General features: G+C 44.8%; 1 protein-coding gene across 1 annotated transcript; it reads left to right on the forward strand.

The window, feature by feature from the left end:
• The first annotated feature begins 2,475 nt into the window (after positions 1-2,475).
• Positions 2,476-10,753, forward strand: LOC143837684 (ras-related protein Rab-42-like). The gene is made up of 2 exons (XM_077337768.1): positions 2,476-3,231; positions 8,260-10,753. The coding sequence occupies exons 1-2, from the start codon at positions 2,945-2,947 to the stop codon at positions 8,681-8,683; spliced, it is 711 nt and encodes a 236-aa protein (XP_077193883.1). The 5' UTR covers positions 2,476-2,944; the 3' UTR covers positions 8,684-10,753.
• The last annotated feature ends 2,932 nt before the right edge of the window (positions 10,754-13,685 follow it).

Raw genomic sequence — 13,685 nt, forward strand, 5'->3', positions numbered from 1 at the left:
GGGACCTTTTCTGCGACAAAGTGCTCTTAATTTTCCATCCTGGCTTTCTTCCACCTCAGTGGGGCTAGAGGTGTTTTGGAAGTTCCTTGATGGGAGGATGCTTGGCTTGAATCTTCCTAATATTTTGTGATGGGTGTCCTAGCCATCGTGACAGGAATTTTTGTTGGCTGTATTAGAGGTTCCTGTTCCCCATGGGTTCAAATTCCAAGACTGCTGTGAAGTTCACTTTGTGAGAGGCCAGTAGCACAGTCTTCCCCCAACTCAACCTACCTTTCAAGTTTGTGAGGGTAAAATGAAAGGAGAGACAATGTACATTATCCTGAGTGAAGGAGGAAAAATGCTTCTTTGCTGTTCCTATCAGGTCTGCATACTGCAGTGAGAGACCTCCTGCCACATGGAGAGCCTTGGTCTACACCCCTGTAGGATGGGGAGATTTAACTGTTTTGTGTTTAAATTACAATTTTACATGGTGTAAACTGCCTTCTGAAAGCAAGACAATGAAACAAAGGGGACCTTTCTTCAGTTCTTCACTGCAAACCATGTTCGTTCTTCTCTCAAGCTTATGTTGAGGAAGTTATCAATGAATAACTGAGGTCCTGACTGGGATCTCGTGGCTAAGAATGATGAGGATCATTAGGGAGTACCTCCATATGACTGCCTCTGATTGGGGCAGGTGTACCACTTTCTCTGCCTAATCTGCAGTGCAGAGCTAATACTGGCCTATCTTAAAGGGCTGTACAGATCATAGATGCTAAGTATGTACAGAACTCTGCCCTGATCTAGATGGCCCTATTTAGTCAGATCTTGGAAGCTAATGGGAGACCACCAATGAAGTCCAGGCTTGTGACACAGGCAGGTGATGGGTGCCTTGAAAACCTGCTGGATTGTCAAAATTTATCTGTGACTTGACAGCATTACCCAGAACCAGCCATTAGTCTTCTAAAGATAGGCAGTCTTGTAGCCTCTAGCAGCAAGATCAAATAAGACCAGTAGCACCTCAGAATTTGCCCCATCATGAACTTTCACCAGAACTACATACCTCTATTGCAGCCTTTCTCGACTTTTTTGCCATTGAGAAACTCCTGAAACATTCTTCAGGCTTTGAGAACCTCCAGAAGTTTTGCGATCGTGCAGAATATGGTTGGGAAGCATAGCTGTGTTCATGCCCACCTGGTGTCCCTCCCCTTCCAGGCCCATCAGTGGCCATTGGGGAAGTCAATGTGACCATATATGGTCATATCACCCCATACATATTGAACAAATTTTAAGAATATATAAAAAATTAACTACATCCCCATTTAGAAAACCCTTCAAGGGCTGTTAAGAAACTCCTGGTTGAGTAGCCTGCTTGATTAGAACTGTGCATTCTTTTATATCCTGCTTTTCTTCCAATAGGAACAAACCTGTGCAACTGGAACAAACCTTAAAACAAACCTGTGCAACTGGGTACGCTGAGCATAGGGATGCCAGGGATGCCAGCCTCCAGGTGGGACCTGGGAATCCTCTGGAATTACAACCCACCTCCAGACTACAGAGATCAGTTCTACAGGAGGAAATGGCTGCTGGGGAGGGTGGACTCCATGGCACTCTATCCACTGAAGTCCCTCCTCTCCCCAAATCCTGACCACTCCAGGTTCTACCCTCAAACGCTCCAGGTATTTCCCAGCCCATAACTGGCAACCTTAGTGACAGGTCCAAGGCTACCCAGAGAGCTCCTAGAGAAAGTAAACGAATCTCCCAGATTCTAGTCCAGCACTCTAGCCATAAGCTGTTGCTTGAGCGTGTTTGAAGTGATGATCTTTAAAGTGAAATTGGGTTGCGGCTTAACTATCTGGCTGTTTATGTGCTGTAGAGGACATGGGAAGGACATTGTGTAACTGCCTTAGGTCACATGCAGGCCCATCCATGGGGAGGTGGGGAAGGCCACTGTGGGGAGACAGCCAGGAGGAAAAGTCAACTAGTTTTATCTCTTTTTCGTCTAGCCTGCTACTGGGGTCTGATCCCCTCTTCCTTTCAGCCTTGCAGAGTATGGGGATAAAAAGTGGCTTACAATTTCTTTCTGCTCAAGACACTCGAGTGAACATACTGTGGTTGCTTCCACAGTTGTCCTAAGCCGGTTTTCATCATGTTATGCTTTGTGAGGAACCTGTTCTTAATAATAAAACTGACATTTGCTGCCAGTGAAAGTAGTGAGGGCCACAAGAATCATTCATGAAGAAGTACAAAAAAGACAAGAGGTACTTAGTCTCTGAATGCTGGAGCTGGGAATCTACTGCAGGAGAGGCACTGGCCTTTGTGTCCCTTCTGCTGGCCTCCAGGGCAACTGGTTGAGTGCTGTGTGAAACTAGATGCTGGAGTACATAGAGCACTAAGCTGATTCAGCAGGGCTTTTCCCAACTCATTGGGGTTTACAGTAGAGCACTGCATGACTGCATCCAAAGTTCTGTTCTAGATTACATGGGAATTGAAACATTCTCATTATAAAGTGTTCAGGCCAAAGATGATTCAAAAGCTGGTGCCTGTGGAATTGGTTTGATGTGATGCCTGATTACTCTGATAGGGGGTAGCAGACGCTGGTCTACAGAAAAACAATACCAACAACAACGGAAATTTGGCAACATTTTAGCTGATCCTCCTTGAAAATGCAATTGTTTGGGGAAACTGATATGATGAGCTACACTAATTTATCTTGGCTTTGCGTCTGTCCTGTGCTTCCCGCCTCCTTCACCTTTCTGGGCTGTCAAAATCTGATACAGAGGACTGTTTGCAGGTCGAAACAGTAGAAGAATGTGTTGTGGGCGGGGTAGAGGGTCCTTATCTCTCTGTCCTAAACAAGGTGGGTTATTACTTTGAGGGCGGAGAACTGATCCCATCAAAGATCTCTGGCCAGAGCTCAGCTCCAAAGGCTGCCTGCTGTTTGTCTGCTGGGCCTTAGCCCCACACCATGGATTTGTCTCCTGCAACGGATGCAACCCTTAACATGGAGACGGCCCGCATGACAGCTCCCAAGTGCAACCTGGATGGTAACTGGCACTACCAATTCCGCATCATTCTCTTGGGTGATACCACCGTGGGTAAAACCTCTCTGTTGAGGAGCTACACCGAGAAGTGCTTCCTACCGGATCCGTGCCCCACAGTGGGTGTGGAGTTCTACAGCAAGATTATGGAGCTCCCGCCTGGCATCAAGGTAAAGCTACAGCTGTGGGACACAGCTGGTCAAGAAAGATTCAGGTGAGAAAGGACCCCCCCTCCTCTTCCCAACACCAGAAACCTAGACACTGCCACAACAGGAGTCCAGGGTTCTTTTCCTTTACCATGCCTCCTTTCAGGACCTTACCTCCTAGGGTTACCCATCTCCCAGTTGGTAATTACAGCTGATCTCCATACCCTGTTTTCTTCCTCAGACATGAGGCAAGGGAGGGGACTTGAGGCTTGTGGGGTAATCAAACCTCTTCATCTAAAAAGAAGCTTGTAGAATCTGAATGGAAACATCCCAGCCACTTAAGGTCTGTGTAGATAATCATATGACTAATCACTGGGGTTGCAGCAAAGAAGCTGTAAGGAAAGCCTTATCAGAGACCCCCAACGGCCCCTTACTCAACACATTGCGTTGCCAACTCTAGGTTGGGAAAACCTGGAGATTTTAGGGGTGCAGCCTGGGGAACATGGCGCTGGGGGAAGGGAGGGCCCTCACGGCATATAAATATGACATACAGACCATCCTCCAAAGCAGCCATTTTCTCTAGGGGAACTGATCTGTCATCTGGGGATCAGTTAAAATACTGGGAGATCTCAAGGATGCACCTAGAGAGTTTGGCAGACCTACTCAGCACAGGGGTGGATTGCCAGCTCCATGTTGGGAAATACCTGGAGATTTGGGGGATGGAGCTTGAATAGGGTGGGGTTTGGGGCATAATGCCATAGAACCCAAGTTCCAAGGTGGCCATTTTTCCAGGTAAGCTGATCTCTGTTGCCTGGAGTTCAGTTGTATTGATGGGAGATGTCCAGCCACCACCTAGAAGTTGGCAACCCTACACAGATTTGGTGTTTGTTTTTTTTTTAATTTAACCAATAAAACTATAATGGGGAGCATTTGGAGAAGATAAATAGATGGGAGGGGGAATTAAACTTCCCCTACTCCACAGTTCTGTTTCCAGACAACCCAGCCCTTCTGTCTCCAAGTCTGGTTTATTTCTGGTATTTTCAGCTTAGCTGAGAGGGGAACAGTTAAGGAGGTCCATGGGAGAACATCCACTTCTTCCCCCTTTCGCACCACAGTTCTATGCCACCACCATCCCATCCCCATTACGCAGCAAACTCAACCATGGGGCAGCTCTCTTTGGTATGTGAAGTGTAGATTTGCCCACAGTCTAGCAGGAAAATGCCACTGAACGTTATGGCAAATCCTAGAGGCCTCCAGACAAATTAACAAAGAGTCTTAAGCAGGGATGCTCAAACCCCAGGTGAGACTAGAGATTACCTCTGATCTCCAGACTATACACACAGAAGTGATTGTTTATTTTAAACAGTGATTCTACTTCTCTTGGAGAAAATGGCAACTTTGGAAGGCGGACTGCATTTTATCCTGACAAGGTTTCTCCCCTTCAGAAATCCCCCTCTCCCAGGCACCACCTTGTACTCTCCAGGTACTTCCGAACCCAGAGTTGGCAAGCCTGGCCTTAAAGACTAATGCATTTACCATAGTGTTGGTCTTTAAAGTGTCACAAGACTCTTTGTTATTTTGTGGGGATACTCAGAATCACCTGACTGTATGTTGCAACAGTTGACAGACGGTGACATTCCTGCAGCCAACAGAGCCAGCGAGGAATTTATTTATCTTAGGCATGTGTAACGGAGCCAGGAGACCGGAGGATTTTCTGTCAGCTGGCAAGGGACATTCTGAGGTGGTTTGCGATTGCCTGGCTCTTCATCATGACCCCATACTACCCCCCAAACCCTTGGAGGTCTCCCATCCAAATAATAGCAGCAGTCCGAGATGTTCAGAGATGGGTTGCCATTGACTGGCTCCACATCATGACCCCTAGTGTTCCTTGGAGGAACTCAATCTCAATCCTTGGAGGTCTCCCATCCAAATACTAGCCAGGGTAGGCCCTGCTTGGCTTCTGAGACCTGATGGGATAAGGCTTGCCAGGGCCATCAAGGTCAGGGCCCAGTATGGAGTGATGGACTGGGATATCATGCTTGAATCCCCCCCTCTGCCACAGAAGCTGGCTGGATGAACCTGGGCCAGTCATACACTCTCAGCCTAATCTACCACACAGGGTTCTTGTGAGGATAAAATGGAGGAAAGGAAAGCGAAGTTAAGGTGCTTTTAGGTCCACACTAGGGAGGAAGGTGGGATATAAATGAAGTGCCCAGAAGCACCAGGGGCATTCCTGTGTGAAAGGTCTGTCCCAGGAGACAGAAACTGCTCCGTACAGAAAATTTCTGCCTTCATCTTTCATTCATTCTTGTGGGGCACACAAATGCTGAAATAAAGTCTGTTAATTCTTAAAGGGCTACTGGACACCTGCTTAGTGCTGGAATGTTCACTCTCGGAGATCTCTGGATCTACAGGCCCCAACAGACAGCCACAGTGACAACGCTCACACACCCCAAATTCATTCTTTTGATCTTTCCTCTGATTGTCAGTGGATCCCAGAGAAGAGGACAGGATCTGAGAGGATAGGGAGACAGAGGTTGGCAGAGTCAGAGGCTGTGCAGTCAAGTGAAAAGGAAACAAACTCTGTGCATATGAGTTGATTATGCATGTGCACAAAGTCATGTTGGGTACATCATCATACCTGGATATAATGTATGAGTTCAGTTGTAAAGGGTCAGGAAAACTGAAATAAATATGCGAATAATTCTGGCCTGGATATTGCATGCTGTAGTAACTCCAGTCGCAATCAGATGCCCGATCTGCAATAGATGTTTGTTTTCTGGACTGCAAAAGCTCAGGCCAGAATAAAAAGTTGGAAAAGGGCACTTGGAGCTAAAACAGCTCTGCTAGCGTACTGATGTTATTTTTAAACCAGCAGATAAGGAAGGGGCTGTAGCCATTTGAGTTTTGCTTTTCCTCCTTGAGGGCATTTTACTTTCCCAAGCACTGGAAAGAACAGAAGAGGGGCCCTTTCCCTCCAGAAGCTGGAATAAGTTACCCATGTCTTTTGTGGGAAAGGAACTGGCTGTGTTGGAATAGAGACAAATGTATCAAAGAGGCACAAAGACAACTAAACAATGAAGCACATTTATTCTAACAGCCCCCAAAATCCAATTAGGTTGATTAAGAAACAACTGAATCAGATTTGGTCTGAAGCAGCAGAACAAAGTTGGAGTCCAGGGACACCTTTAAGGCCAACCAAGTTTGATTCAAGGTGTGAGATTTCATGTGAATGAACACTTCTTCAGAGAAAGTGAAGCAAGATGTCCTCTCAGCTATTATGTATAGGTGTTGGGAGGGGTGCATTATTCACCAAGATGCATAAGTAATTATAGATGAGATTGGATTGAAGTGCTTGGTAGAAAATTATACCAATAAACACATTATTTTCCCCTGAAAACAGAAGGTAGAGGGCCATAGCTTTATCTATTACCCAAGATGCAAAAAAAGTATTTAACCTGTCCCAGGAGACCTACAGTTTCAGGGTGTGGATCTACTTTGGAACCCCTAGCTTTTGAATCAAATCTGGAATGTACAGCAACGCAATGAGTTGTATGGATACAGTTTCACTATATACTAACATTCCACAAGAAGAGTTGGATGAGGAGAGAACATCATTTAAGTTGCACTGAACAACAACAACAAAACCCTCTCTCAGTTCCCTAATACTTTGTATCAGCAAGTCTTTGCTAGAGACTGCAAGTTTGCCCCCTGAATTGGCCAATATCCTAACCCCGCCCACGGCGCCGCGGACTAAATAAAGCTGTAAGGGCTTTGGGAGAGGAGTTAGGGCAGGCTCTGTCCGGAATGAGGAAGGGTGCCGATTGGCCGCTTCCTCTGGACAGACCATCGGGGGGAACAATCGGCAGGCGCAAAGCATAGCACGGCTCGCAGTTGGCAGCCTGACGCGGTGAGAGGCGCAAAGCGCCTCTCGCCGCATCAGGGCGCCGACAAGGGAGCCCCCGCCAGCTGCGCTCCCAAGCCTAGCGCCCGCTGTATTTTGATTACAGCGGGCTTGATTACTAGTTAATGGATAAATCAGATAATATTTTTATGCTTCAGAATGACAATATCTATAGAACAGCATTTTCCAACACCATTCCACTGTATTTTGGTTTATGTCCCATTAATGCTCCAGCTGAGGACAACACTTGAAAGTGAGATTTCAAAAGAATCATAGTTGGAAGGGACCTCCAGGGTCATCTAGCCAACCCCAAAGCTTAGAGTAATTTATTTTATTTAATATATATGCCTGTCTTTATCTCATCCATTTTGTCCTTACAACAACCCAAGAGTGACTGGCCTACGATCACTCAGAGCGTCATGGCAGAGCAGAGACTGGTACTCAATTTTCTCAAGTTAGCCACATTTCACACTGTAGCATCCCCAACTGTGACAGGAATCCTATTCCTTTCCCACTAAGTGTGCAGTTAGAGAGGACATGCCAGTCATTCAGTGACTGAAGCATAAATGACTGTTGTGGTCTACAATTGCTCTTGTTCCATGCCAATGGACTTCTGAACACAGAATAGACTTCCTCAGAATCTCAAAAGCAGGCCCATAGCCAGAAAATGTTGATGGGGGGGGGGTGAGTACATGAGTGATCAGCCATCATTATTTTCTCCTGCTTTACTTCAACATGATTTTACTCCCCTCCCCCTTTTGCAAGCTTTTTTTATAAAGGAGGAGGACTTTTCAGCCCTGCTAATTCCTCTGCTCTAGTCAATTGCATAGAGAATTCACATTTGGAAGATTTATGACAGGATTCATACTTTTTAATTCAACTGCTTCCTTTTTCACTCAGAGAATTTCCTTGACAGATTTCATACCACCCCTGTGCTGATTGGAGGGGCATGACAAATAATTGGTGGGGTCTGACCCCTTTTTGCCCTGATGCGTCTATGGGCCTGCTCAAAAGCAAGCATGGGGGTATTCTAATCTTGAATAAAGTACAACCATGTACTAGATTCACATCTGGAAGGTAAGAAGCCATGTGGATAATGCCTGGAGATGAACATTTGATATTAGGGTGAATGGCATAAACAAAGGTTACATGATCTCACGAAAGTCTGATGCACTGTTTTTATTTTTGTTAGATCTATCACCAGGTCTTTCTACCGAAATGCGGTGGGGGTGTTCTTGGTTTTTGATATGACGAATCGGAGATCCTTTGAGAACATCTTTGAGTGGCACAACGAAGTGACTACTTCCCAGATAATGGAGAAAGTAGTTTTCCTCTTAATTGGACACAAAAGTGACCTTCAGTCACAGCACAGAGTCTCCATTGAGGAAGCTGAAGGGATGGCCACTTGTCTAGGAACCCGCTTCATTGGAACCTCAGCCAAGGACAACATGAATGTGGATTTGGCTTTTGATACCATGACCAATACCATTTATGAGGCTCTGAGAAACAAAGAAATTGACCTACAGGAAGGATGGGATGGCATCAAAGTAATTCAAAGAAAGTCAATCAGCAATCATCAGAGGAGGAAGAAGCCAGAAGAGAAATGTCAGTGTTAACAAAGGCCAAGACTGAGTTGTGACTGGCAGAAACATCCCATTATGAAGTCTAGTTACCTCAATTTATTCTACATCCTAGTCCCCATCATACAAATTTTCTGTGGCTCTAGGATAAGGTGACCAGATTTTAACATTGGTAAAGCGGGACACCATTGACCGGGGGGGGGGGGTCTTGATTAAAAATTTGGTCTATATGGAGCAACAAAAAGTTTCATAGAACGCATAGAAGGCAAAAAAATAGTATTGTAATATATATATATATATATATTAATTTCAACGTAAGTACAATTTGCCAGGTACCCCCAGATGTCCCTCCAAAAGTGGGACAATCTGGTCACCTTACTCTAGGAGCAAGCCCAAAAATTTAGGCAGCAGACTAATTTTGCAACCTTCATGGTTTTGTATTTTAATAACCAGGCTTTTTAATTACTGTCACTCCAAATCCTGATCATAAACTCTTCACGGTTTCTTATATATTAAAAAATACTATGGCACAATTGTAGAAATAAATATGGGATAACCATATTTGTCATCATCACAGCACAAAGTTGACTTTTAAACCTAACCCAACTTCTTCTAACTTCAGAATTGCTTTAAATATTTGTTGTACTGAATATTGGAGCCAGTTTAGAAAGCAAGTGGTTAAGAAATAAATTAATTTACCATCATCTGAACAATGTAACGTTAATATATAAACAAGCAATTACAAGAACTTCAAGCACATGTATCTTTAGTTCATGGAGCAAAATATATTCTGAAGTGAACTGATAACATTGCACTTCTTCTGAGGATCACTGACAGACTCTACAATAAAACTAACATTCTAGGCATCACATATAGAGTAACTCAGAAGTGACATCACACCACTCTATGAATTGTCAGACACTTTATAGTAAAACTATAGAGTTTAAAAGATTCCTAGAGTAGCTTGACATCACTTCTGGGTATCCCCTTGAACTGACATCACGCTATCAGCTGGACAGCTACTTTTAAAATATTTTTCCTCATTACCACTGCAAAAGGAACTGGCAACTCTATGGAACAATTATATTTCTAAGTGCCATGGTCATCTGATGCCTGGGATTTGTCAAGCCCTGCCTGAGCTAACAAAGCAGAGAGAGCAAATTGACTTGGGGAGCTCGATGGCCCTAATACCTTTGTAAATTGACTGCCCTGTCAACTTGATCATGAGGGAGTAAAGTCATAAGAGTAGCTGCTATTTGGGTCTGAGGACTGACATGACATCCTAAATGCTATGGGGATGCCACAGTAAAAACAAAGGATCTCGAGGAACAGTGTTTTGGAAAAGGAAGTTCTGTTGCATTTCTAAAATGCCCTGTACTTCAAAGAGTTCCATAGCTGAACCATGCATTCTGAGTGTCCTAAGAAAGCCAGTGAAAACAGATTCCAAGTGGTGACAGATCCCTGCCACTCCTCACTCTGACATCGGGATGTATTCACCATGGGGATCAAGGCGATCTCTTTATTAGAGTCCCCATCTTCCCTCACAGCCCTGGTTCCTGAGTTACCCAGATCAGATTATTGGAATGGGGAATTTAGCTGAGGGGCAGCAACGGGATCTCCTCCAGGGTATATGACCCTTTAGAAACTCTCAATGAACCAGAACAGATTGAAAATGAAAGTGATTTGTATTGAGAACAATGATTGAAGTAAATTACAAAACTCATAAATTAAACTAAACATACACACACCGGTGACGTATGTGGAATATCCAAGGAACACACACACACACAGCAAGGAAGATGAAGACAGGTTGACACATAGAATCCCAGAGAACACACACACAGGGGCTTTGGGTTTGCCTTCAATACGCAAATTTGTATCTAGAGGCTAATGTTGGACACTGTGGCCAGGTAACAGCCTTTCTCAACCTTTTGACAGTGGAGTGACCCCTGAAACATTCTTCAGGTTTCAAGTGACCCTGAAAGTGATGTCAGCTTGCCATGCCTCATGCCACGGGAAGTCACATGTTTACAGTGTGCATGGCATCACTAATAAAATAAAATGCTTGTTAGATAAGACTTTTTTGTGTGCTGTACGTTGCCTGAGCAAAACAAGGGAGCATTCATATCACCTGTTGTAAAGCCTACCATGCAAAGCAGTTCTCCTCATTGGAAATTTTGGGGGTCAGGCAGGGTCAGAAATGGCTGCCAGGGCAAGGGGAAACCTGGGAAGAAAGGAATCCTTGGGCAAGCTATGCACAGCCCTTGCACTGGATTTAGGTGTAGCAGCTCTCGGCTAGGGATGCCAGCCTCCACATGGGATCTGGGGGTCCCCTGGAATTGCAGGTCATCTCCAAACTGCAGCAATCAGTTTTCCTGAAGAAAATGGCTGCTTTGGAGGGTAAACTCTGTGGCATTGGACACAGTCCTCTCCTGCATGGATATCTGAATCCCTTTGCTATCAACAGCATTCCTCCAACCATTTTCTGCTGGCAGGGAGGAGAAGAAATTCTGAGAGGGGGAAAACAGCAGGACCCAGATTCAGCTCTTCCTTTTTATGTGAATTCAACAAGGCCACCACAGACCAGAGAGATGAACAGAAGGCCACACTGTCCTTCTCCCTGAGTTAGTTAAATTTATATATCCCCCCTCACAGCTCTGGAGTAAACCTTGGGTAACTAGTAACCTTGGTTGAGAATGACTGATCAAGAACAATGTGCTTGAAGTGATTGTGTGTGAATAATAAATTAAAAGGCATGTGATGGTCTTGTCTGATCTGAGGCAAAACCTTGGGTGGAACTCCAGAGGTTTCCCAGAGTGGGAACAATACCTGTGATTGCAATTGCCCTGCGGTGGTTCCTTTAAGAATTTCCCAGGGAAAGAGACAAAGCCATTATCTGTGCGAGACTAAAAGTGAAAGTGGTTTCTGGACAACCCCTAGATTGTGGTACAGGATGCTGACTAGGTGTGGCAGGCATGTTACTAATTTCCCTAATTGACTTCTTCCAGGTGAAGGGAAGGAAAAAGCTTTTGGCATTGATAAGAATTACACCAGTGTTAGGAGACCTGTTGTCCTGCAGATATGCGTTGCTCCTGGAAGCATGGCAACAGGCTGGTTTGTGCAGTTTCCACTTTTGGCTTGGTAGCAGATTGCACATGGTTGATCAGTCTGGACACAACTGACATCAATCTGTACATTTCAGCCGGGCAAGTTAATTGCAGAGAGATATGAAGACAATATGCAGATGATCTTAGAGAAGGCAGACTTCCCCTCAAAGTGAAGAGGATATACCTGGGGATATATCCTTGTGTAATTTTGCTTCTTCCCCAAAGCAGAATTTTCTTGATTTCAACATGCCTCAGAATAAAGGTTAAGAAAGAAATAGCCTTTTATTTGAATTGTAGTGACATCTAGTGACCAATTTGGAAAAAGAACATGTTTCTGCTCCATCTTTTATTCGGTATCCATGCATTTATTGTTAAACTAAATTCAGCACTTTTTTGTAAATACTGTTTATGGAGCATGCATGGTATATTGTATGCATGTTATTAGAAGGTGCTCAAGGGAAACATGAATGAAACCCCTTAGAGGACTAAGTTGACCCCAGACACATCAAAACCACAGGAATCCTGAGAATCCAGCCAGTTGGGAACCTTTGCAGTTCTTTTAATAAAATCATATTTAATAATTGGGGGCTCCCAGGACTTGTGGGATGGGCTCTTATTTTCTTCTTTCCTTTCCCAGAAAGTCCCCATATCCCAACACCTTTTCCTGCTTCCTTCTGTCTTTCTCCAACCAGCCAAACTACCGTTATCTTCCCTCCAGTCTTCAGCTTTCCCTCTGTTCCACCCCTGGCCAGCCTCTCACCAGGAAAACTCTGCAGTGATATTGGGAACTTTCCCCCAGGTGTGTCAGCTGCACCCATTCCTGGCTCAGTCAGATCTAGCCACAGTGATCGATGCCTTGGTTACATCTAGGCTGGATAAGTATAAAGCAGGAAGGGTGTTCAGAAGCTGCAGCGACTCCAATAATACCAGCTACTGATCTGTTCCTGAAGCCAATTCAAGGTGACGGTGCTGTTATTTAAAGCCCTATTTGGCTTGGGATCTGGACCATCTTCTCTCATATATTCCTATCTGGGAATGAAAAAGAAAAGCCGGTTTTTCATACCCTGCTTTTTACTACCCGAAGGAGTCACAAAGCAGCTTTGAATCACCTACCCTTCCTTTCCCTTCAACAAACACCCTGTGAGGTAGGTAAAGCTGGGAGAACTGTGACTAGCCCAAGGTCACCCAGCTAGCTGCATGCAGAGAAGTGGGGAATCAAACTCTGTTCTCCAGATTGGAGGCCGTCACTCTTAACCACTGCACCAAGCTGGCTCTCTCCTACAAGAAGAATGGAGTGGACCTCCTGACTGTCCTGCTAATCACAGACGCTGATCTGTTGGGAACACAAGAGAGGGCCTTTTTGGTGGCAGCCCCATGATTATGGAACAACCTCCCCAGGGAAGTGGGCCAAGCCCTCTCACTTTCCATATTCAGGAAACAGCTGAAGACAGTTTGCTTTAGGACTGCATTTGGCAAATTTAGTTTTTATTTATTGGCAGTCCTAGTTGAGAGTTTAAACTGTCATCTTTTTGCATTTTAAAATCATTCTTTTATTTATATTGTAAACTGCCTTGAATGCTGCAAGCTAGAAATGTGGCAAATGAATGTATTAAATAAAGTTGCTAAAGAGCCAGCTTGGCGTAGTGTTTAGGAGTGCGGACTTCTAATCTGGCAAACCAGGTTTGATTTTGCACTCCTCCACATGCAGCCAGCTGGGTGACCTTGGGCTTGCCACAGCTCTGAGAAAGCTGTTCTGACCGAGCAGTGATAGCAGGGCTCTCTCAGCCATACCCACCTCACGGGGTATCTGTTGTGCGGAGAGGAAAGGGAAGGTGACTGTAAGCCACTTTGAGCCTCCTTCAGGTAGAGAAAAGTGGCAAACAAGAACCAACTCTTCTTCCTCTTCCTCTTCTTCGTTCCATGAATCTGCA

Source organism: Paroedura picta, chromosome 5, assembly GCF_049243985.1.
Source record: "Paroedura picta isolate Pp20150507F chromosome 5, Ppicta_v3.0, whole genome shotgun sequence".
Taxonomy (NCBI): Eukaryota; Metazoa; Chordata; class Lepidosauria; order Squamata; family Gekkonidae; genus Paroedura; species Paroedura picta.

Bases quoted from the DNA above. Each gene is read 5' to 3' on its own strand.
- LOC143837684 (XM_077337768.1), top strand. From the start codon at position 2,945: ATGGATTTGTCTCCTGCAACGGATGCAACCCTTAACATGGAGACGGCC. The intron at 3,232-8,259 runs GTGAGAAAGGAC...TATTTTTGTTAG, and splicing joins GCTGGTCAAGAAAGATTCAG to ATCTATCACCAGGTCTTTCT.